Source organism: Salarias fasciatus, chromosome 7 (assembly GCF_902148845.1).
Source record: "Salarias fasciatus chromosome 7, fSalaFa1.1, whole genome shotgun sequence".
Taxonomy (NCBI): domain Eukaryota; kingdom Metazoa; phylum Chordata; class Actinopteri; order Blenniiformes; family Blenniidae; genus Salarias; species Salarias fasciatus.
The window spans coordinates 1,096,538-1,120,121 of record NC_043751.1 but is presented as its reverse complement, the minus strand read 5'-3'; the positions used below and the strand labels follow the sequence as shown (position 1 = coordinate 1,120,121).

General features: G+C 50.7%; 2 protein-coding genes across 2 annotated transcripts; one reads left to right on the top strand and one right to left on the bottom strand.

Annotated features, from left to right (window-relative positions):
- The first annotated feature begins 283 nt into the window (after positions 1–283).
- LOC115391783 (ankyrin repeat domain-containing protein 27-like) lies at positions 284–14,284 on the top strand. The gene is made up of 28 exons (XM_030096132.1): positions 284–634; positions 3,533–3,682; positions 4,312–4,422; positions 4,668–4,988; positions 5,107–5,166; positions 5,360–5,413; positions 5,488–5,553; positions 5,627–5,703; positions 5,782–5,939; positions 7,415–7,493; positions 8,306–8,438; positions 8,514–8,606; positions 8,736–8,857; positions 9,471–9,553; positions 9,712–9,827; positions 10,013–10,105; positions 10,207–10,404; positions 10,559–10,618; positions 10,697–10,810; positions 10,925–10,969; positions 11,243–11,362; positions 11,466–11,660; positions 11,756–11,875; positions 11,960–12,133; positions 12,208–12,301; positions 12,433–12,511; positions 12,598–12,652; positions 12,817–14,284. The coding sequence occupies exons 2-28, from the start codon at positions 3,581–3,583 to the stop codon at positions 13,324–13,326; spliced, it is 3,432 nt and encodes a 1,143-aa protein (XP_029951992.1). The 5' UTR covers positions 284–634; positions 3,533–3,580; the 3' UTR covers positions 13,327–14,284.
- A 1,456-nt stretch (positions 14,285–15,740) lies between these two features.
- Positions 15,741–18,571, bottom strand: LOC115391796 (transmembrane protein 263-A-like). The gene is given in 4 exon segments (XM_030096151.1): positions 15,741–16,940; positions 16,943–16,996; positions 17,350–17,476; positions 18,442–18,571. Coding segments are annotated over 4 exon segments (417 nt in total). The 5' UTR covers positions 18,454–18,571; the 3' UTR covers positions 15,741–16,716.
- Positions 18,572–23,584: the final 5,013 nt, after the last annotated feature.

Sequence of the window (23,584 nt, the reverse complement as noted above, 5' to 3'; positions counted from 1 at the left end):
ATCCAACCATCAGTCATCTGTCATCCATCCATCCATCAAGAAACCAACCCAAACCCTCACCAGCCATCCAGCGATCAGCTACGGTATCTGACATCCATCTCTCCATCCATCTCTCCATCCATCTCTCCATCCATCTCTCCATCCATCTCTCCATCCATCTCTCCATCTCTCCATCCATCTCTCCATCCATCCACCGAGCAGGTCTGTCTGTTGTAGTTCCATGTCTGGCCAGCAGAGGTCTGCTGCAGAGTTTTGGAGGCGTCTCCATCAGACGTGAGGAAATCTGCACCAGACCCGGATCAAAGTTGCTGTTCCCTCGTCTCCCCTCCGGATCAAAGTCGCTGTTCCCCCGTCTCCCCTCCGGATCAAGCTCGCTGTTCGCCCGTCTCGCCTCCGGATCAAAGCCGCTGTTCCTCCGTCTCCCCTCCGGATCTCTGCTGGTTGACCGGGGAGAGGCAGGGCAGTGACCGCAGGCAGGCGGCAGTGACAGCTGGGTTCCTCCTGGACGCTGCGGGGGGGCTCGCAGGGTTTCCAGCCTCGGTTAGCCTGACGGTGAAGCCGTAAACAGCGTGTGACAGGCGGCAGTTGTGGCCATGCCACAGCCCGGGTGACCGCGGGGACTCGTTTGTAGCAGGTGAGCCTTGCTGGGTCTACGCTGCTGACTGTGGTGCTAGCTGTGATGCTAACCTGCAGGCGGATGCCGGTCGCTGTGCTAATGCTAGCAGCGGGGCGACACACCGTGGTGTGGTTCGTCCTGGATAGCTCTTGTGTTTTGTCAGCTCTGGTTTTACGGCTCTGGTTTTAGCTCTTGTGTTAGATTTGTTAGTTCTGGTGTTGGTGGTGTTAGCTCTGGTTAAAGCTCTGATAGTGATGCTAGCTCTGGTTATAGGTCAGGTGTTAGCATTGCTAGCTCCAGTGTTAGTACTGTTTATAGCTCTGGTGTTAGTGGTGTTGGATTTGTTAGCTCCGGTGTTAGCAGGAGCCTGTTGTGTGTGAGCCCCCTCCACGGAGCTGGACAGTGAGGAGCCGGTACCTTTAAACGCCGCCATCTGATTAGCTTGATGAACTGAGGCAGTTGTTCATGAACCACTCAGTTCATGTTGCTTCCCTGTCAGAAGTTTACCTCTGTTTTCTATTAGGAGAGGAGCTTAGAAATAAAGTTAATACTGCAGTAAAGAGCTCAAAAAGTCAATAAATTTAGAAGCACGAGAAGCATAAAGGAGCTAAGGGAAGCAGGTGAAATGACCGAGCTGAAACTTTTAGCTCATTTTATTGTTTGTAGCTTCTCATACAGGTAAAGTAGCGTAAAGTGTTCAATATCATCAATGCTTTCCACTGATCGGAGGCGGGATCCACATAAGCCCAGAAGTTAATGGCAAACAATTGATTGCAAAATGTATTTTTCAGTTTTCTGTTCTTTGTGGGAATTGTTTTCCCTTTTAATCACTTAAGTTTTTTTATGAAGCTGTGAGTGTGGTTGTGAGCTGGATGGTGCAGAGCATCAGTAGCTCAGCTTGGCATCTGCTCGAGGGGGGGCACATTCCTCAGTCATCCCAGGTCACGAGGGCATCAGGAGGGGGTGGGGGTCACGTGACTGGTTCTTCAGCATCCATCCTCCGTCTGCCTGGTGGCTCCAGATGTAATGATAACATTTCATATAGCGGTTATTCTGACCAAAATGATCACGCTTAGCGTTATTATCGTGTTATGGTTGTTTCAAAATGTGCAAAAAGTACTTATAAACACACTGAAAACATGTAACTAAGTTTCATTTAGAAACAAGAGGACAAGCACAGCATGGTTTCTGATGGAGCCTCTGTATTGTGCAGAGGAAGCTGGACTGTCTGTTGTGTCCAGCCGTTGTCGGTTGCTGCCTGAGGCCAGAACACCTGATTCCTCACACATGTCCCGTCTCGCCCTGCGGCCCCTGTTCAGTGGAGGGTCTTCATTAGGAAGCAGGAACAGACTCCTCTGTGTTCAGTAGAACTGGAAGAAAGGCATCCAGTCCTCCTTAACGACATGTGACTTTGGAGTCTGTGGACAAAGAGGAATCCAGTCAGAATGAAGACCGTGGTCAGCCTCATGGAGGGTCCCGGAGGACATGAACGTCAGCACGTCTCACAGCGAATCGTCACGGAGTCGTCTCCTCCAGATCCAGTGGCAGTCTTCATCATGACGCTTGTGTTCTCTTTCAGATTAGAGCCTTTCAGAGTTCAAACATTTGGACTCTGTCTGTTGGGAATAGCTGATAAGGAACTAGAATTGAGTATTTTATCAAATACTTTGGCAGAACGCTGTAGTTTTGAGGGCTTGGGTGTTCCTCCTGTAGCTGTGGACCTTCTGCTTCAAGCTTCCACTCAATTCTACGTGTGGCGTCTTGTTTTTCCGACCACGATCAAATCCAAACAGAGAAATGTCTCAGAGGAAGATAGAGTTTAAATATCACCAGAAGCCAACAGGGAATATGCTTCAATGGCTAAAACAACAAATAAAGATTGATAAGTGAATAAAGTCAACAAAGTCAAAATGGCTACAATCACAACATAAATAAAAGAAAGAGAAAATGATTGAATAAGAAAACACTGCCAAAGCAGCTAAATTGCTAATATCCACTGAAAATAAGGCGAGACAGTGAATTAAAGAGCTGAAATGGCCCAAACCTTCGTGAAACGCAAAGAGGGAAATAATCAACAATTTGAATGGCCTAAAAAGTAACAGAAGTGGCAAAAGGAAAAAAAAAAAAGACAATAAGCTGAAACCGGAAAAAATGCTTCAATGTCTAAAAGGGCAAATGGCCAAAAGCAGCTAACATCATAAAAATGGATGAATTTACTAAAAATAGTAAAGAATTCCAGTGACTGGAACAGTTTAATGAATTATAATTCATGGAAACTACCCAAAGTTTACAAAAAGAAAAAAAAACCAGCCTGCCTGAAATGATTTAAACAATGTGAGTGAAGTACATAATATAGAATAAAGTCTAAAGAGGGCCACGAGTGAAACAACTAATATAATAAACTATGTGAGGGAGGAATATTACATAAAACAAAGTCAAGTTGATCAATGAAGGTAAAAAGAAATGGTTGGAAACACAACTATAAGCCAACAAGTAAATAAATCCCAGATCTGTTAAATAAGCTTCAAAGAATCAAACGGCTGAAATTATGTTAAAGGTTAGAATGTAAAATGGTTCATGAAATGTTTTCGGTTCTCCATGTGGCTTATAACTTAAGAATAGAGTTTTTAGTATGTGGAGAAGAAAACAACTGCGTTTGTTACTTTATGGTGTGTTTTGTGTGTGTCTCTCCAGATGACCCCTGTTGTGTGTTTTGTGTGTGTCTCTCCAGATGACCCCTGTTGTGTGTTTTGTGTGTGTCTCTGCAGATGACCCCTGTTGTGTGTTTTGTGTGTGTCTCTCCAGATGACCCCTGTTGTGTGTTTTGTGTGTGTCTCTCCAGATGACCCCTGTTGTGTGTTTTGTGTGTGTCTCTGCAGATGACCCCTGTTGTGTGTTTCGTGTGTGTCTCTGCAGATGAGCTGAAGCGGTGGGAACAGTGTGAGCGGTGGTCCAGGACTCCTTATGGCTCTGTATGATGAGAACATCCTGAGTAACCCGTTCTACCTGGCTCTGGAGAAGCAGAGGCCCGACCTGTGCGGCCACGTGGCGCAGCTCCACGGCATCGTGAGTCCGCTGATCAGCCCGGCTGTAGTCTGCCCGTCAGGACAGTCCGCCGCTCTGTCCTCACGCTGCAGGTCCTCCCTGTACGCTGATGATGGTGTGATAAATGTTTCTAGAGATAGTGATCCTGTTTACAACAAACCTGTCATAGCCTTGTAAACCAGACCCGCCCACTCCTCATCCACATTTGGATTTGGAGTTGGGCTCAGTCTGGATAGGAGCCCATAGAAAGTTCTTGCAGGGGGCGTCGGTTACTCCTTTGACTGACAGCGTACTTCAGCCAATCAGCGCTTCAAAACAAATACGTCATCAAGATGCGTTCACTTCTCTAAGATTTTCTTTGGTTTAAACAGGCTTCCCTCCTTCCTGTCACTGAACATCCTCTGAAATGAATCACTCCTTTAATATCCATGAATACTAAACAGTTATTTATTTATTACTTTGCTTCTTTAATTTGAAAATAAATCTGTTAGTGAAGGGCGACAGAATAATGAAATGGAAATGAACTTGAAAAAGTGCATTAAAGAATCATGTTAGGACTTCTTCCTGCTTGTCAACATGAGTTTCGGTTTGCTGTGAAGCTCATTTAGTTTGAACTGTGTAATAATGAAGCCAGTGTTTGTTCCTCTCAGGTTCTGGTTCCCTGCTGTGGAAGTTTGACCCTCAGCACCTACTCGGATTCACACTTCGATCAATATGTTCTCCATCCGGAGGAAGACGGATACAAGACCGCCGACGGAAAGGTTGGTCCAGACGCTTCAGTCTTTATTTATAAATTGCAGCAAACATCGGAGAGTTCAGAAAAGCAAAGAAAGGATCCGGCAGAGGCGATGGGAAGCTGCACGCAGAGACGCTCACGGCGCTGCTTGTGTTCTGCTTTGCGACAGGCTGGGTAGAAAGCCTGAACCTGCCGGTTAAAGTGTGTGTGGTTCAGAGTTTTCAGAGTTCCCTGCCCGTTTCCTCATGTTTCCGTGTGTGTGCCCTGCAGGAGGTCCGGATCCAGGACAGGCAGGTCCTGCTGGGATCCGGCTTCCCGACCCCGGCCTCCATTCCCATCCTGTTCGAGGAGACCTTCTACAACGACCAGGAGCAGAGCTACAGCATCCTGTGCCTGTCCCGGCCCGTGGAGACGGAGGCCGGCCCGGTCCAGGCCCGGTCCGAGGCCGAGCCGCCGCCCCCCTACTGCCTGAAGAGCCTGGACGACGTGCGGGACTTCCTGGGGGGACACGCTCACAAACTGGACAAGTTGATCCAGGGCTTCTGCCAGACCTTCAGAGAGCAGGAGAGGAAGGGACTCCGGCACCACATCGTAAGACCCGCATTACTGATCCTCTGGACCACAAGTCAAGTATTCAGACCTGTAAAGCTCGGTCAGAGCAGGAGACGAGGAGCAGGCGTGTAACGCAGAACGTCTGCTCTGTGCTCAGGACTCGGTGAACGGCCTCTACACTCGCTGTCTGCAGTGCCTGCTGCGGGACTCCCGTCTGGTGAGTAGAGATCCAGCACCTTCCAGGTCCTCTCCCCGAAGCTGCACCTTTTCCCATAAGCTCCTCCGGACTGAAGCAGCCTCTCCCAGTCTTCCATTCCTCCTGAGTTTGTCTCTGGTCCATTTTAAACTCTCTTCACTGTGGACGGAGCAGACTTGAGTTGCTCTGCTGTGTTTTTGTTGTTTCCCTGCAGAAGCTCCTGTCCAAGCAGGGCGTCCAGATGACGCTCCTCAAGCAGGCGGTGGAGGTGAGCCCTCGCCCTGATCCCGGTCCCGTCAGAGTTCAGTCTGAGTACCCACCCCTCCTGTCCTCTCTCCACAGATTTACGTTCTTCACGGCGTCCACGCTCTCATCTTCAACTTGGTGGGGACGCTGGAGGCCAGTCAGGTAGTGGAGCTCTGCTGCGGTCTGTTCTGAGTGGCGGTGGCGTGTCTCTGAGTCTCCCTGTGTCCGTCCGCAGGACGCCGCCTTCAACAAGACCAGCCGCGGTCTGCAGGAGCTGCAGCAGAAGCACCTGGGAGTCAAACCGGAGTTCAGGTCGGCGTGACGAGCCCGCGGTCCCGGCTGACGTCCGTCCCGCCCACGTCTTGTAACGCCTGTGACGTGTCCCCGCAGCATCAACCTGCCTCGGGCCAAGAGGGAGCTGAGCCAGCTGAACCAGCAGACGTCCCCGCTGCTCAAGCTGCTGTGTCTGCGCCGGGTGGCCCTCACCGCCACGCAGACCGCCGTCAAGACCGCCACGCAGACCGCCACCCAGATGCCCCGACGCACAGGTCCTGTACACACCGACGCATCCAGCGCTTTTTGTTGTTCAGCGTCCACATGTTTCGATGTATTAGTCGCCTCTTTAAAGTCAGTCACCGGCCTACAGCAACAACAAGAAAAATGGTCCAGGAAGTCCTGAACCAGCCCTAGCTGTAAGCTTTAGTGAAGAGAAAGGTCTTAAAGCAGAGACTGAGTCAGCCTCCCTTACAGACTGTGGGAGCTGGTTCCACATAACAGGAGCCTGATAGCTAAAGGCTCTGCCTCCTGTTCTACTGTTAGAGAACCAGGAACCTCCAGCAGACCAGCACTCTGAGAAGGAAACGTTCTCCTGGGACGGTCTGGGACTAACAGCTGTTTAGGATCTGATGGTTCCTGGTTGTTCAGGGCTTTATAGGTTCAGAGGAGGATTTTGAATTCTATTCTAGATTTAACAGGAAGCAGTGAAGGGAAGCTGATATTGGGCTGATATGATCTCTCCTACTGGTTCTTGTGAGAACTCTTGCTGCAGCATTTTGAACCAGTTGGAGACTTTTTAGGCAGTTATTGGTTCCTGATAACAGGAGTTCCAGTAGTCTACTCTGGAGGAACAGATGATGGATTCATTTCTCAGCCTGGCTTTGAGTCAGCATGTTCCTGATTTTAGAAATATTAACAGGTGAAAGAAGGAGGTCCTGCAGACTGTTTAATGTGGGAGTTAAAGGTCAAAGGTCACTCCCAGGCTCCTCAGGTTGACTAGGGGTTAAAGCAACACCACCTAGGGTCACTATTTGTTTACATCATTTCTCTCTCAGGTGTTTTGGGCTGAATAAAATAACTTCTGTTTTATCTGAATTTAGGAGGAGAAAATTCAGACTCGTCCAGGTTTTTAAGTCATTAAGACAAGCTTCTAGTTTGACCAGCTGATCGGTGTCATGTGGTTTCAGGGATAGGTAGATCTGTGGATCATCTGCATAACAGTGGAAGTTAATGGAGTGTTTCCTGATGATGTTCCTACAGGAAGCATGTATAATGTGAAGAGTATAGGTCCTAGAACAGAACCCTGTGGAACTCCATGTTTAACTTTGATCTGAGCTGCCACACAACCGGATTTTAAACTTAATTATTCGTGATTGACTATAAGAATTCTTTGATTAATCAGGCTAAAGAAAACCCAGCGACAGAACGAACTCTGAAGGTACCGTGTGTTGTGAGACGCAGACGGACAGAAGATGTTGTGTTTCTGAGTCTGCTGGGATGAACAGAGTAACCTCTGGCTGATCCCCACCTCCAGCCTCACACTGTGTAACCAGATCAGCTCCGTCCAGTGTGCTCTGGATTCCCCATAATGAGCCGACAACAGGCCCCACTGTCCGCCTGCACAGCTCCTAATTCATGTTTGTTCAGAGGCCGTTCGCTCATCAGTGTGTGTGTGTGTGTGTGTGTGTGTGTGTGTGTGTGTGTGTGTGTGTGTGTGTGTGTGTGTGTGTGTGTGTGTTCTCCACAGTGGGGATCGAAGCTGTGAGTGCAGACGACCTCCTCTCCGTCGTCCTCTACCTGCTGGTGAAGACTGAAATCCCCAACTGGTGAGCTCCACCCTCACTCAGCGACTCAGACCAGCAGAGCCTCCGGTTTCTGGGAGTTTCTCATTTTCCCTCCGTCGTCAGCGTCTGGAATTCAGTGCTTCAATGGAGGAGGTCGTGTTTCTCATTTCGATTTTTGTCAGCAGAATCTCATGAAAACATTTTAATGAATTGAGTTATAAAAGTTGAAAATAGGAAGACCGAAGAAGACATGAGAGAGTTTATCTTTGGTTCCTTCGTCATGAGGTCTGCCCGACATGAGACTCAGATCTTTGACGTCCGTCTGGACAGACAAACTTCCTCATGTGGTCAGAAGTCACAGACTTCCCCCATGTTTTACTCTGAGGCCTCAGCCTGATGGAGCAGCAACGTTCGTTATGGACCAGAGACACAGACATGTAGAACTAGACACAGACAGAAAGCGGACCTGTAGGACAGGTGAACACATCCAACATGTGGCTCGCCTCAGCCTGGTGGACCTTGGTCTGCATCAGCAGCGTGACCGGGCTCTGAATCCACGCCGATGACGAGATTATCTCCCGTCTTTATTGGACAGTTGGTGAACCAGTGACAGTGCTGCTGTGAAGAGGAGGCCAGCCTTCAGGACAGCTGAGGATGAGCAGCAGCACTGAGGGCTGCTCAGTAAAACCAGTTTCATTTGGAGCGGTGAAGTGGGTTGAAGTTCACGTCCCGTTTCCAGCAGCACTGACACACTGAGCAGCTCCTCCATGTTTCACAGCTGTTTTCAGTCAACACCACACCACATTAGGTCTGTTTTCCTGGGCTCAGGTCGAAGGTGCTGTTGTTTTGTGCAGGATGGCGAACCTGAGCTACATCAGGAACTTCTGCTTCAGCCGCTCCAGTAAAGACGAGCTCAGCTACTGTCTCAGCACGTTTGAAGCCGCCGTGGAGTACATCAACCTGGGGAAGCTGCGGGACGCACACTCTGTGAGACACACACCCACACACTCACGCACACACGGAGCAGGCCGGGCCGGGCGTGTTGACCTGTCGGTCCTGCAGGACTCTGGAGAGCTGAGCGACAAGGCTCTGTTCAAGGAGAGGCTGAGCCTGCTGGCCCAGAGCGCCGCCACGCCCATCCACTGTCTGTTTGAGGTGAGACGCTCGCAGGCTGCCCTGCTGCTGCTCCGCACCCCGAGGGCCTGTAATGAGTGTGTGTGTGTGTGTGTGTGTGTGTGTGTGTGTGTGTGTGTGTGTGTGTGTGTGTGTGTGTGTGTGTGTTAGCACATAGCAAATGGAAACGAAGCGGAGGTTCAGCGCCTGCTGAGTGAAGGAGAAGCTGATGAAGACGTCAGGATGTGTCACCCCCTCTGCTCCTGTGACCTCTGTGACCTGCAGCTGTCAGGGTTAGCACACACACACACACACACACACACACACACACACACACACACACACACACACTTTTCTCTTTCTATCCTCGTGGGGACCTTCCATTGACTCCCATTCATATCTAACTCCTAACCCTGACCCACACCTAAACGATGTGTAGCCCTAAAGAAATGTTTTTGAACTTTTACTTTTTTCAGTAACAACATGGTCAAGAAAACACTGTTTCCCCTCATTAGGACCCAAAAAATGTCCCCACAAGGCACATCGTGCTGGAATTTCCTATCCTTGTGGGGCCCAAATGTCCCCACAAAGATGGACAAACGTGTACACACACACACACACACACTCACACACACACACACTCACACATTAATTAGAAGTCTCCTAAAGCAGCTGCACACATCTGTCCAGCTGCAGAGGGAGGATCTGTGTGGGTTGTCAGATAGATGTGAAGATTCCCGTCGCTCTGCTTCTCTTCTCGTCTGACTGTCACACGGCGACACGCTCACTTCCTCTATTTCCCACAATGCCTTCCGCTTCAGTCCGTGCGCTCGCCGGGAGCTTCAGCTCCGGGAACTCTGAAGCTCCTCCCACTTTCCCACCGTCCTGCTTGTGTTTGTGCCGCAGGCGTCTGAACGACCCGTCCGTCGTCACGCCGCTGTCCCGAGACGACCGCGGCTACACGCCGCTGCACGTGGCGGCCGTCTGTGGTGAGCAGCAGCAGGGTCGCACGGACATGTGTCAGTGCAGAGAGCACACCCTTCACACAGCGCGCGCGTGTGTGTGCGTGTGTGTGTGTGTGTGTGCGTGCGTGTGCGTGTGCGTGTGCGTGTGCGTGCGCGTGTGCGTGCGCGTGTGCGTGTGTCAGGTCAGGCTCAGCTCATCGACCTGCTCATACAGAAGGGAGCCTCTGTGAACGCCACAGACTACCACGCCCTCACACCGCTGCACCTGGCCTGCCAGCGAGGGTACCAGGGAGTCACGGTACACACACACACACACACACACACAGCTGTACCATGCATGTGGGCGGGTGTGACGCTGAGGTCTGGAGCAGCCGGCTGTCAGCAGGGCTGAGCGGCTGGGACTTGGGCTGACGTCCTGCTGGGGGTGTGTGTGTGTGTGTGTGTGTGTGTGTGTTTGTGTGTTTGTGTGGGTGTGTGTTCCAGCTGCTGCTGCTGCATTACAAAGCCAACACCGACGCTCAGGACAACAACGGGAACACGGCGCTGCACCTGGCCTGCATGTACGGACACGAAGACGTGAGTTCCCTCCTCGCTGCCGCTCCGGCGACCAGGAACATCCAGGAAGAAGAACCAGTCTGTGAAGGCTGTGTGTGTTTGTGTGTGTGTGTGTGTGTCAGTGTGTGAAGGCGCTGGTGTACTACGACCTGCAGACGTGCCGTCTGGACCTGCAGAACGATAAGGGCGACACGGCGCTGCACATGGCGGCCCGCTGGGGCTACGAGGGCATCATCCAGGTGCTGCTGGAGAACGGGGCGGGGACGCACTTCCTCAACAAGAGCAAGGAGTCGCCGCTGCAGTGTGCGCTCAACTCCAAGGTACACACACACACACACACACACACACACACACACACTTCAGAAACGCGCCGCTCCAAAGGTTTCTCTGGAAGTGCCGGAAATGAATCTGCTTTTATAAAATCCCGGTGGCTGCTGAGGTGAGCAGTCATGTGACCCGCTCCTCTCCCGGCAGATCCTGGCGCTGCTGCAGTCCAATCAGAACGGCCGGCAGCGCAGCAGCAGCAGGCGGGAGGTGAGTCCCAGCTGCAGCAGCAGCACCGGCGCCAGGTCAGGGCAGACTGCTAACGCCGCCGTCCCCCCTCCCCCCCAGTCCCCGGGCCACTCTCCGCTGGCGTCGGACTGCAGCAGCCGCCGCTCGTCCGTCTCCAGCACGTCTTCGCTGGGCTCCGAGGCCAGACCGGAGGAGCGGGTCCGGCACCGGGAGGTGGGCTCAGACCAGGAGCTTCAGTCCTCCTGCTCCTTTAATCCAGCGACAAACACCGGGGATGAACGGGGGAGCGCTGACACAGAAGTGTGTGTGTGTGTGTGTGTGAGACAGGTGGAGAAGCTGCTGCGGGCGGTGGCTGACGGTGACGTGGAGATGGTGAGTGAGACGGTGCACCTGCTCACACCTGTGTGTGTGTGTGTGTGTGTAAAGTTCCATGTTTCGTGTGTCGAGCATTTCCTGGCTCCTGGAATCGTTATCAGTGTTTCACACAGAACGTGGTGTGGTGTGTGTGTGTGTGTGTGTGTGTGTGTGTGTGTGTGTGTGTGTGTGTGTGTGTGTGTGTGTGTGTGTGTGTGTGTGTGTGTGTGTGGTGTGTGTGTGTGTGTGTGTGTGTGTGTGTGTGTGTGTGTGTGTGTGTGTGTGCCTCAGGTGCGCTACCTGCTGGAGTGGATGGACGAGGAGGAGGAGGAGGATGAAGGGTCGGTGCGGGCCGAGGCGTCCCTCTGCCATCCTCTGTGTCAGTGTGCTCACTGCGCCCCGGCTCAGAAGGTCAGAGGTCACCTCGCTTCGCTCAGAGCTGCAGGTTCTGGGGTCGCTGGTGTTGTTGTGTCGTGACCCTGCGGCATTGAACCTGGCGCTCCGTCCCTCCCAGCTGTCGGTGCTGCAGGCCGGCGCCCTCGGGGTCAACAGCTCCAACGTGGACGGCTTCACGCCGCTGCACGTGGCGGCGCTGCACGGACACGCCGCGCTCAGCGCCCTGCTGGTGCGGCACGGGGCCAACGTCAACGCCCGCACCAGCCAGAGCGCCACGCCGCTCCACCTGGCCAGCCAGAACAGCCACGTGCAGGTGAGTGTGTGTGTGTGTGTGTGCGTGTGTGCGTGTGTGTGTGTGTGCGTGTGTGCGTGTGCGTGTGTCTACAGTCTGGACCTCTCCTCTCTCAGGTGCTGAGGTTTCTTCTGGAGTGTAACGCCAAGCTGAACAAGAAGGACCAGTACGGGAACACGCCGCTGATGCACGCCTGTCTCCGTGGCAACCTGGAGGCCGCCAGCATCCTGCTGCAGGTGAGCAGAGACGGCCAGGGGGCGAGGCTTCGCCTGCCCCCGCCGCCTCCTCAGCCTCCTCCTCCTCCTCCTCCTCGCCCTCAGAGCGACGCGCTGCTCAACGTGGCCAACCTGCAGGGCAACACGGCGCTGCACGAGGCCGTGCGGCGCGGCCACCAGCCGCTGGTGGAGCTGCTGCTGAGGGGCGGGGCCTCGGCCGGCGTGCGCAACAAGAGGCAGCGGACTCCGCTGGACTGCGCCTACGAGCTGGGAGGCAAGGTGCTCACCGGCACACACACTCTGTCTCACACTCCCCCCGGTGTGACGGTGTTTCAGCGTGTGGATGTTTCCAGAACACGGAGATCCTGAGAGCGCTGCAGAAGGCGTCCGGCCTGTCTCCCGAGGACCAGCCCATCCGGCTGCTGTCCGTGCCCAAAGGGGCTCTGGGTGAGTCGCCCCGCCCCGTCCCGTCCCGTCCCGCCCCGCCCCGAGGACAGACGCAGGACTCTACCTGGACGCGCTGTGAAGCGGCACGCCTCTCCTCACTTTGTAATCTGATTACTGTGTTTCTGCTGCAGCTCATTCCTTCGTCCAGCGTCTCAAGTTACAGGATCAGTCCAACGGCAGGAAGCACAAGCTGGCTCAGTCCGCCAGCAGGTACACACACACACACACACACACACACACACACACACACACACACACACACACACGTGCTGAAGTGCAGCTGTGTGTGTGTTCAGGGTGCAGCAGATGAAGAGGGGTTCCTCCGGTGCTCCTCCTCCTCCGCTCGCTCAGGTATGACCTCTGACCTTTCACCTCTGTCACCTTCTCTTCAATCTTATTGTATTTAATCTTTTTTTTCATATTCATTCTCTTGGTTTAGTGTGTTTCTGTGCTTGTTGTCATGTTGTGTGGATTTCTGATTCGGGTTCTGGTGTGACGCCGTCGTCTCCCTGCAGGTGGAGGCCGACAGGCGGCGGCTGAGGAGGGGGGAGACGGTGGAGGGGGGGGCGGGGACGGGGGCGGGGCCTCGGCTCAGAGAGCGCCCGCTGACCAGCTGCCACACCCTGGACCCCCCGCCGTCCACACACACCCGTCCACACCTCACTCACACACACACCGACGGCAGCGACGGCTCCGCCTGCAGCAGCGACGCCTCCCCCTCCCCCCTCCCCCCCCCCCCCCCTCACACACACACGACCAACACACACTCCCGCAGACTGAGGCCACAGCCGGAGACGACCAGGACGACGTTAATGGCGCGGCCGCCGGACACCAACACACACACACACACACACACTCTGAAAGCCAAGGTGACGACACACTCCAGCCTTTACACCGACCAGAAGACAACACACACTCCACCTGATGGCCGTCCTCCTCTCTCACACACACACACACACACACACACACACCACACACACACACAACACTCACACTCTGCCTGGTGGCGCGGTCAGATGTGCTAGCGCTAGCGCTCGCAGCGTTTGGCTCCGGGGTTCGAACCGTGCTCCGCTCTGACTCGTCATCAAGTTCAACCTGTTCTCCTCTGGTTCCAGGGTTTTGAAGCCTTTAGCACATTTTCACACGGTTAGCTTTGATGCTAATGCTACTTTGCGAGCCTGCCTGAAACCCTTTAGCCGCAGGCAGCTAGCCTTCACGGCGGCGTCTTTCCAGGTGTTGAGGAACATCTGTCAGTCGGTATCATATAAAGTACTGTACAGTGCGGCCACTAGTGGACAAGTTGGGAAACTCGGTCAGTGAAAACAGCTGTTTGCTGTTCCTGATTGGTTGGCTGTGCGGGCCCGTGTTGACCCGCGGGCCTCATGTTGGACACCCCCGATGTGTTTCCCAGCGGAGTTTAAAGCACTTTGTTGTTGCCGTGGAACGGGATGCAGACTGTTGAGTGTCTGTGTCTTCTACTCGAGGACTACCTGCTAGCTAGCTTTTGTTCTAGTATTAAGAATGGATGAGTGATTCTGTTTTCGTCTTTAATTTCCTGTGTTGATGCTTTTATTGTGATTTCAATTTGTGCATTCAGAAGGTTTGAGCTTCTGAATGTCGCGGATTTGACTCTTTCTTTTCTTTTTTTTTTAAGTAAAGGCTATGCAAACATCAGCGGGTGGCTCGCATCGTCTTCGTCAGTGATGAACTCCAGCTGTCACTTTCACTGCTGCTTAGCTACAGAACGGGCCTCTGCAACCCCGCGGCGCCAAGGAAGCCTCCAGAAAACCCCGTTTTTGCCTCCACTCGGCTCACGGCTCGGCCTGAGTTCACGAAGCCGACGGTGGTCCGAACCCCGTAGATTTACAGTGTGTCAACTGCCAAGAACTGCCAGAGAAAAACGCTTTAAACTGCCAGGGAAGAAGAAACACTCAACAGTTTGAGAGAGCAGCAAGCTGAAAAACACCTGAAAGCTGAAACGGTGAAACGTTTGAGCTGTAATGAGTGGAACAGCTGCCAATATCAGAGAGCTGAAAGAGCTTCAAAAATCTGAAATGGCTCAAACTACTAAAAAAAATTGTTTAAACAGCTCAAATAGCTCATCTGACAGAAATCTCAAAAAAAAAAAAAAAAAGTGAGAGCTTCAAAGACTAAGAGCAAAAACTGCTGAAATACCTTAAAAAATCACTACTGACTTCACACAACCACTAATTTAAGATAAAAGGCTTAAAACTAAAATGCCGTTTGCTATTTCAGTAGTTTTCATTCTTAGCAGTGTTGGTTTTTGTGGTTTTTAAGCAACTTTATGTTTCCAGCTGTTCCAACCATTTTAGCTCTTTTTCACACTGAAGCTGATTTTGTGGCTTCAGCCAGTTTAGTTCTTTCAGATCTTCGGTCTTTTAAACTATTGTAGCTGTTGTTAGACGTTCAACAGACGAAAAACAGTTCAAACAGGTTAAAATCCACAAATGAAACAGCTGAAAGACTTAATGTCGCTAAAACAGCTGAAACTGCTAAAATACATAAAACCACTAAAAAATTAGGATAAAATGTTTAAAATATCCAAACTGTTAATGTGAGGTTAATAAGATAAAAACTCTGAAATGGCTAAAATACCCTAAAAACATCCTTAAACAGCTCAGACGTTCAGTAAACTGTGTTAAAGCAGCATTTCCTAAACACTCCTGGTTTTCAGTGTCAGACTTGATGAAAACGGCAGGTCTTTTATTGTGAAGGTTGCAGAGGCCCGAAGCAGAACTCGAAGCAGAACTCTAGGAGTCACCTCGAAGTTTGTTTTTTCACTTGAACAGATGATTCCTCAGTTTTCCTTCTAATCGGAGAAAGTTTGAGCTTTCTTCAGATGTTTGATAGGAAGGTAGAACACACACACTCTCTCTCTCTCTCTCTCACACACACACACACACTTTATTTGTGCTGTTTTAATCTGAATGATTTTTGTACCACTGGTTTGAATGTTTCCAGACGATGTGAATGTGCCTATTTAATTCACTGTTAACTCAATAAACCCCTCGATTCGCACCGCCTCCTCCATGTCGGCTGTCTTTAAACCTCGTCCTGTCCTGTGAGCGGACGGGAATTCAGGAAGAACATGAAGCCTCCCAGCGGAAGCAGAACATCTGGAACAGGTCGTTGAAGAATGAAACCACAGCAGGAAGCATCGAACATTCAGGTTTAATCTGAAGCGACTGGAAAGCAGAAACTGACAGGATTACAGTTTCACTTCCTGTCTCTGAACCGTAGTGACGATGACGATGATGAAGATGATGATTGTTATTGCTTGTGGGTCAAAATAAACAGCTGAACGATCAGAGACTGATGGAGGCTGCTCTGACCTGGACATCCTGTGAGTTGGACTCAAACCGCGGACCAGGATGTGAGCAGGCCTCCAGTCCCACGCGGTGGAACCCAGAACTGATCTCAGATCTGCATCCACCAGCACAGTCGGTTCAAACCTTTAATGTGTCTTTTGTCTTCGTGACATTTTTCTGACTTACAATCCAGAAAACACGGTAATCAGAAACATCCGAGAACAAAAACATGCACTTCTTTTTTTAAATTTCAACAAAATTCAGCAAAATCGCAGCTTCCTCCTCCTCCGATGCACAAAACGCACAAATCAATGCTGTCTGGGTTTAAAAACGTAAAGGCCGACACTCTTCTGCTGTCATGAGGCTCATCCTGTGTGAAACACGGTAAACTGCTGGTAAACACGCTCCATCCTTCCACTTCCTGTCTCGGTTCTACAAGACAAGTTCTAAACTACAACTTTGATCAACAGACAGAAAGAAGTAAGAAACATATAGATTATTTACACGGATCCCCTGAATCCACTGGAAAAACACTGAAACGCAGCAGAACCCTGCTGAACGCAGAGAGAACTGTCCAGGGTCCTGGAGCTGCCAGGGAACCCTCCTCAGGACCAGCTGGCTTCTTAATGCTTTTTGTTCATTTTGAATTGTGACAGAAAGATGAGAAGAGAACCAGAGGACGGTCTCCACGGCGAGTGGACCATCAGGACAGTTTGACGGAAACGTCCAGGATCCCGTAGTCTGAGCGAGAAGAACTGAACATTTCAGAAAAGTTCTCAGGAGTTTCAGTCTGAGTTCAGCCAGCAGGTGAGAACGGGTCTGAACGGGGTCTGGTTGGGTTCTGGTCTGAACATGGTCTGGACAAGTGGTGGTCTGAACCGGGTCTGGATGGGTGGTGGAGTCCACCACAGCTGGGTCACGGGGGGGCGGGGCTCTCCGCCCGGTGCTCGTCACTGATTGGACGCTGGTTAAACGGTTTCCAGATTGTAGCTGCGTGAGTGAATGAAGGGCTTCAGGTCTGAGTTCCGGGACGTTCTGCTCTGTCCTCCGGGGAGTCCGCCCCCCCGGGGGTCTCTCCCGGGGGTCTCAGTCGGCTTTGTCTTTCTTTTTGCTGGTGACCTTTGAGGCCACGGCGGAGCCCACGGCGCCGACGCCACCCGTCACCATGGAGATGCTTCCTTTGACCAGTCCGGCGCCGGCCGTGGGGACGCCGGTCACGGCCGTCTTGGTGAGCTCCAAGCTTTTGGTTCCCACCCAGGCCACGCCCCCGATGGTGGCGCCCACCACGTTTCTCGTCATGCTGAACAGGCGCCGCCCACTCTCCACATGACTCCGCCTCCTGGCCGGGGGTGGTCCTTATCCGAGTCTGCGGAAGACAAGAACCTTAAGGACTGTCCGTCAAGCCTCCTCAGAATGTTCAGTTTCAGAATGCTCTCGGACTGCTGCTCTGTGTGAGCCTGGCTCGAGGCTTGCTGCTGTACAGGAAGCTGGTTCTCAGGAAACCTGTTTCTGGGACTGGGGCTCTACCCTCGGCTGCTCTGGGACTGCTGGTTCTAGGATTGCTGCTCTACAGGAAGCTGGTTCTAGGACTGTTGCTCTACGTGAGGCTGGTTTTTGTACTGCTGGTTCGAGGGCTGCTAGTTCTAGGACTACTGCTCTACCCTCGGCTGGTCTAGGACCACTGGTTCTCGGGCAGCTGGTTCTAGGACTGCTCCTCACCAGGGGCGTCCTCCTCCTGCTGGACAGGGGACGGAGCCTCCTCGTCCTCGGTGTCCTCGCAGCTCTGGTGGCTGTCGGTCTCGGCCGGAGACGAGCTGAAGTCCCCGTCGGCGTCCGGCTGCGACACCTGAGAGACACGAGCAGCGTTCAGCGGAGACGCTCAGACATCATCACATCTGCTCACAGCCGGGAATCGAACCTTCCTGGACACTGGACTTAAAGCGCTTCTGGCTCTTTCCACACCAACAGTTGAGAAAATTAAAAAAAACTAAAAGACAGAGAGAAAACATGGGACTAAACAAATGTTACATCTTAAACCCTGTAGAATAATAAAATCAGAGGCTGAAATACTGAACTTTTGTCTGTTTTTAGCTTTATTCTGTTGTTTCTATCACTTTGAGATTTTCATGAATGTAAAGTGCACAACAGATTAAATGCTTTATTATTATTATGATGATGATGATGATGACGATTATTATTATTATTATTATTATTATTATTATTATTATTACTTCTACTACTACTAATATAATAATAATGATTATCATGTTAACAGGATAAACATGATAAAATTCCAAACTGTGCTCTTTGTACTTTAAACCGCGCTGCAGTATTTGCATGCTGCTCCGCAGGTCAGCCCGGAGCAGATCAGTCCTGCTGTACTAGTTCATCTTCACATCAGGACCAGTCAGCAGAAGCTCCACCATCAAGCATCAAGCCCCAGAACGACAGAGTGACAGCAGAGAACTGAAGCCTGCATGCAGGAGGAGGAAGACCTGCTTTCAGGAAAAAGACAGCAGCATGTGGAGCAGCAGAGCACCTGCTGGACCCTCAGAACCCCCGGAACCCTCAGAACCATCAGAACCCTCTGAACCCTCTGAACTGCTGCTGGTAATGGGATGATGCTGCTGATCAAAGATGGGAAACACCGGATAACGGAGCTGTTGTCCTCTGAACACACACACACACACACACACACACACACACACAGACCGCAGGATGTTGTGTTTGTTTGTGTGTTAGAGCAGATTTGAGCTGTTGTGTGCTGTCTGGTCGTCCTCGCGCGGCTCGGCTGTTCCGGATCGGTCTTACCTTCATCCTCATGTCGGAGCGGCTGATCGATCAGAGCTTTTCTCCTGGAGACAGGATTTTTTTTTTACATATACAAACGGGATGAGGTATAATAAAATCGCTCCTGCTTCTGTTGTTATGCTGTCAAGCTGAAACCGGAAGTGACGTAGGGTTGTTTACTATATGCTGACAGATGTAATGACGCAGTTTGGACACGCGAGGGCGGCAGAGAGCAGGCGGCTCTATGAAGTTTCTCACGCGGTGCTGAAGCGTCGTGCTCAGAGGCGTTCAGAAGACATTCCTCCTTCTTCTGGGAACAGTTTGGGAACAGCCATGAAGAAAAGTCACGTGGAGGCTTCAGACTGAGACTGCTGGACAGTCTGTCCAGAGAGACGCTCCTGGACAGCTGTGGAAGCTCCCTGTAGTCATGAGGTGAAGTGTGCAGCAGCTGGAGATCCAGAAACCCTTCAGAGAACCTCACAGCTCGTCAGAGCAGCTGCTCTGAGCAGATCTCTGAAAGAACCGAGGGGCAGATTTTAACCAGATATGTCAGATTTAATCCAGGTCTTGTCAGTTTGATATGAAACAAACAACGAAAAAGATTCTTGCAGTTTTTGATTTTGATGACTGTAAAGGCCTCCGGTCTGCTGGAGCCACCGTCACGATGGCAGCCGTAGAGTCGGAGCGGTTGATCTGAGGCATGTTCATCTGGACAGAAGCTCCTCTGAGCTGCCGGCTGGACGGTTTGTCTTCAGTTGGTCGGAGAGGCCCTGCAGTGGTTGGTCAACATTAAAAGTGGCGCTGAGCCGCCGAGACGCTCCGTCTGGGGATGAGAACCTCCGTTTGGCAGGAGTCTCAGGATGTGGCGAGTGGAAGCAGCTCCGGGACAACGGTCCGTTCTACACACACCACGCATGGAGTCCAGCACACACACCGAGTCAGGGAAGACTTCAGCGCCGGCGTCTCGCTGAGGGACGGAGATCCCGCACCGTTTCCAGTGTTGCTCACCGCTCCATCGGTGGCTGGGTGGACGTCTGTCCTGCTGAAACAGCTGGACAGCTGGAGACGTTCTGATCAGCAGGACAGGGACTGGTCTGTGTCCGCAGGTTCTGTCAGATCTGAGCCGGGGAACTGAATATTATCAGTATTATACTAACCAATCACAAACACGAATGGTCGGCCGGCGCTTCAGGTGGATCTACTGATCAGCTGATGAGGAGTGGGTGTGGCCTGATGAAATCACCGTGCAACGACTGCTGCTCCTCGTGGACCTGCAGGTCCTCCTGTTTCCCTCCTGGCTGCAGGTTTGTGTTTAAACAGGTGAAGTATCAGGACTGGATAGAATACAATGCGATTCTGAGCAGTGTTTGAATTTAAAAATCCAAAATAATTAGTTAGGAAAATGTTTTGTCAGTAATTTTAAATTATGAGACATTTCAGGTGACCCCCTGTGGTCCGTCTTTACCCTGCTGAGGCTGAGCTCTGAGTCTCTGTTCGGTTTATTTTCTTCATGTTGACAAATGCTGCAGGATTCATGGAGATACTTCAGGCGTGTGTTTATCGAGCTACTTGGCGCCTGAGTGGACTTCAGAGAGCCAGAGGACCAACAGTCCAGCTGCCCGTCTCAGACCCGTCCAGCCAGGCGCTCTGAAGGGAGCAGGAGGCCTGGAAGGACCAGAATGGCTTCATTCTTCTTCCAGCTGATCAAATAAACTGATCAGAATTGAAAAATTGAAAAGAACAAAATTGTAAAAGAAAAATCCAGATTTGTTGGTGAAACAGCCTAGCTTCTGGTTCTCTGTAAATCATTGCTAAACACAATCTGAAGGTATTTTACTGTTGCAGATCGTTTCATCCGTGTGTTCAGAACAGCTGAAAAAACAATTATTTAAATTACTTAAAAAGGATAAAACAGCAAAAACAGGTTCAGAAAATAGACTAACTTAAAACTAAAAATATAACTAAATGTTTCAAACAGTGGAACAAGAAACACTGTTAGCAGGAGGAAAATCAAAGATGGAAAAACAGCTGAATTAACTGAACGAGAAAAATAAATAAACAAAGGAAAGTAAAATAATCAGTCACAGTTAAAGATGTTAAAGACGTTGAAAAAGACAATGTAGGGAAGTTTGGGTGCAATAAAAGTTAAAGCAGCCTGGAAAACGAATAATAACACCTCAAACAGGAAAACTACTGAAGCAACCGAAACTCAACCTGAAGACACTGAAGTTAATTCGGAAAAGCCCACGAGAAGGCGCCACAAACACAAAGCAGCTGTACAATGTAGAAAAACTTTAAGTGTCTCTTCATGATCTCCCCCCAGCAGGGGGTCAGGGCCCGGGGGGGTCCGGGGGGGTCGGGGGGTCGGGGGGGTCCGGGGGGGTCCGGGGGGGTCGGGGGGGGGGGGGTGTCGAGGTGAGGACATGAAAGCGGCGCCGGGCCGCTGGCTGCTGCAGAGGCTGGGCTCTGCCATGTGAACACAAACAGCTGTCCTGCTGCTTCCTGTGAGAACCGAGCGCCGGCCCCACATTCTGCTCCCAGTGCGCCGCAGACACATGGCGTCCCCCGGGGGCCGGCGCTCCGCGGGGGGGCCGGGGCTCCGCGGGGGCTCTGCGGGGGCGCCGCTTCCCTTTTGCTCCGTTCTCTGTGTATTTTTTAACCCTTAAAGGCTAAAAATAGCCGGAGTGCGGATGTTGCTGCGGCGTTACATAAGCCTGTGGGACTGAAGTGTCAGGAATGAGAGGTTGTACAGAAAGTCTCTGGACTGAGGTTCTCACAGAGTAAACAGTGGTGAGGGACGGACAGCTTCCTGGAAGCGCTTCACAGAGGAAGAATGTCAGGTTTCCTGGGCTCCGCTCGAACAGATAACACTAACAGCCATAAAGTCCAGCTCAGGGACGCCATTCCTGAGTTCCTCAACATCCTGAAGACGTCCCGGTCCTCTGGACAGCATCACGTCTCATTTTCTCTTCAACTGATAGAAAAAAAACAATAATTACACTCACAATATCAAACTGGTGTATCTCAGTGAGATTATAAAATGAAAGAAAATCAGCTGTAAGAAAGACTGAGTTTTCAGAGACAGAGTTAGAATTTAAAGCAATGATTTACTGCACATTTCTTCAAATTAAAGTTTCTCCACCACACATAGCTAATCTGTCCACATGTTGTAAAAATCTGCCTGAAGTCCAATAAATTCTGGTTCCAAGCCCTGTGTTTTCATCAGAAGTTTAAATATGAAAGAAAAATCTGAATAACTGGGATCAGTTCACAAAACTGGTCCGATTAACCAATAAATGCTGGAACTGATTCGACTGAAGTCAGAATGAAGACTCAGAAAACTGCTTTCAAACATATGGTCAGTATAAAGACGTGTAGAGTGAACACTGAACACTGCCGCTCCAAATATTCAGATGTTTTGTCAAACTGAAGCATTTCTCATGTCCTCATGTCCTCCTGTCCGTCTGAGTCCAGCCCGGCTCTGAGTGAATACATGAAGACACGTCTTTCTGTACTTCATCACTGACGGAGTTCACACCTGTTTGGATGATGGAGTAGACTGTAGAGCGGGTCAGCAACTGAACACACCCGTCAGGTAACTAAACACACCCGGCAGGTAACTAAACACACCCGTCAGGTAACTAAACAACCCGTCAGGTAACTAAACACCCGTCAGGTAACTGAACACACCCGTCAGGTTACTGATGCCCGTCGGGTAACTAAACCCACTGTTTGACTGATCTGGGATGTGTGAACTCCTCCTAGTCCTCGTTCCGCCTGGCTGTCGGTTCCTCCGGCGTTCCAGTGGGTTCATGTCTGGAGTTCATGGTGCAGAATGTTCTTGACTGACTGAACAGACTGTTGATCATGAGATTCAATGAAATGACGCCGACGTGTTTTAAAGAGAGTCAGCCGGTTTAGATCACAAGGTCACTTTTGAAATGTGCTAAATGTTAGCTAACTGTGCTAACTGTAGGCTTCCTGCACAAAGTCATTCTCAAAGATGCCTGGAGACACTGAGACATGTGACTAATATTAAGAAGTAACTTATTTATCAAGTATATGATAGAAACCATATGTGACCACTAGACGTGACTGTATGAAGACAGGAAGCTGCTGCCGTACCACAGGAAAACCTCCGTTACCACTACATTTATCTGAGAGTTGCTGTTCTTAACCAAGACTGATAAGAAGTAACAAACGAATCATGACTGATTGTATGTTCTTCAGATAATTACAAATAAGTGGAAAACACAGTTCACTTGTGTGGAATTTCCAAAAAAAAGTCTCATTATGTTGTTTGAGTCTGTCTGGATTTGTGGTTGTTGAATGTTGATCGTTGGCGTTTCTGTCAGTGATGACCAATGTTCAGGTTCAAGAATTGCAAGTGTTTATTCCAGCTGCACTTTTATTAAGAAATGATCTATTCGTCAAAACCCTGTGGCACCTACCATCTGTGACCACTAGAGTCTCTGTGTGACGACAGGAAGCCGCTGCAGCACCACAGAACAAACCTGCTTTTCTGACAGAAAGAAAACTAAGAAGGCTTAAAGCAGGATGGATAGATAGATAGATGGATAGATGATAGATGGATAGAGGATAGATAGATAGATAGAGATGGCTCATTTGACAGATAGATACTAATTCCCTTCCTGGGACGTCACAGTTCCAGCTGAAGGACGTCGATTGAAAGACAGAAGAAACTGGTCTCCACTGTTCAGAAACATTTGAAATATAACTCGCTTCGCCTTTATAAAGCTCACTCAAAACTGGATCCACCAGAAACTGGATCTACTGGCAACAGGATCAACCAGCACCTGGATCCATTGGCAACTGGATTAACCCAAAACTGGATCTACCAGAACTGGATCAACCGGCAACTGGATCCACACAAAACTCAATCTACTGACAACTGGATCCATCCGCAACCTGTTCTGTCGGCGACTGGATCAGCCAGCAACTGAGTCCACCAGTGACGGGATCAACTTGAAGCTGGATCCATCAGCAACTGTATCAACCAGTAGCTGGAACCATCGGCAATGAATCAGCTTGCACGTGGATCCACCAAATATTGGAACCTCCAGTAAACTGGATCCACCAGCAAATCCCCCTCCCACCCTTTCTAGTTCTCCTTCCTGTTTCCTGCTCCCCTCCACCCGGCGTA

Coding starts and splice junctions, on each gene's coding strand:
- LOC115391783 (XM_030096132.1), top strand. CDS start 3,581: ATGGCTCTGTATGATGAGAACATCCTGAGTAACCCGTTCTACCTGGCT. Junction 5,554..5,626: donor GGACGCTGGAGGCCAGTCAG/GTAGTGGAGCTC, acceptor GTCCGTCCGCAG/GACGCCGCCTTCAACAAGAC. Junction 10,619..10,696: donor GCAGCAGCAGCAGGCGGGAG/GTGAGTCCCAGC, acceptor CCTCCCCCCCAG/TCCCCGGGCCACTCTCCGCT.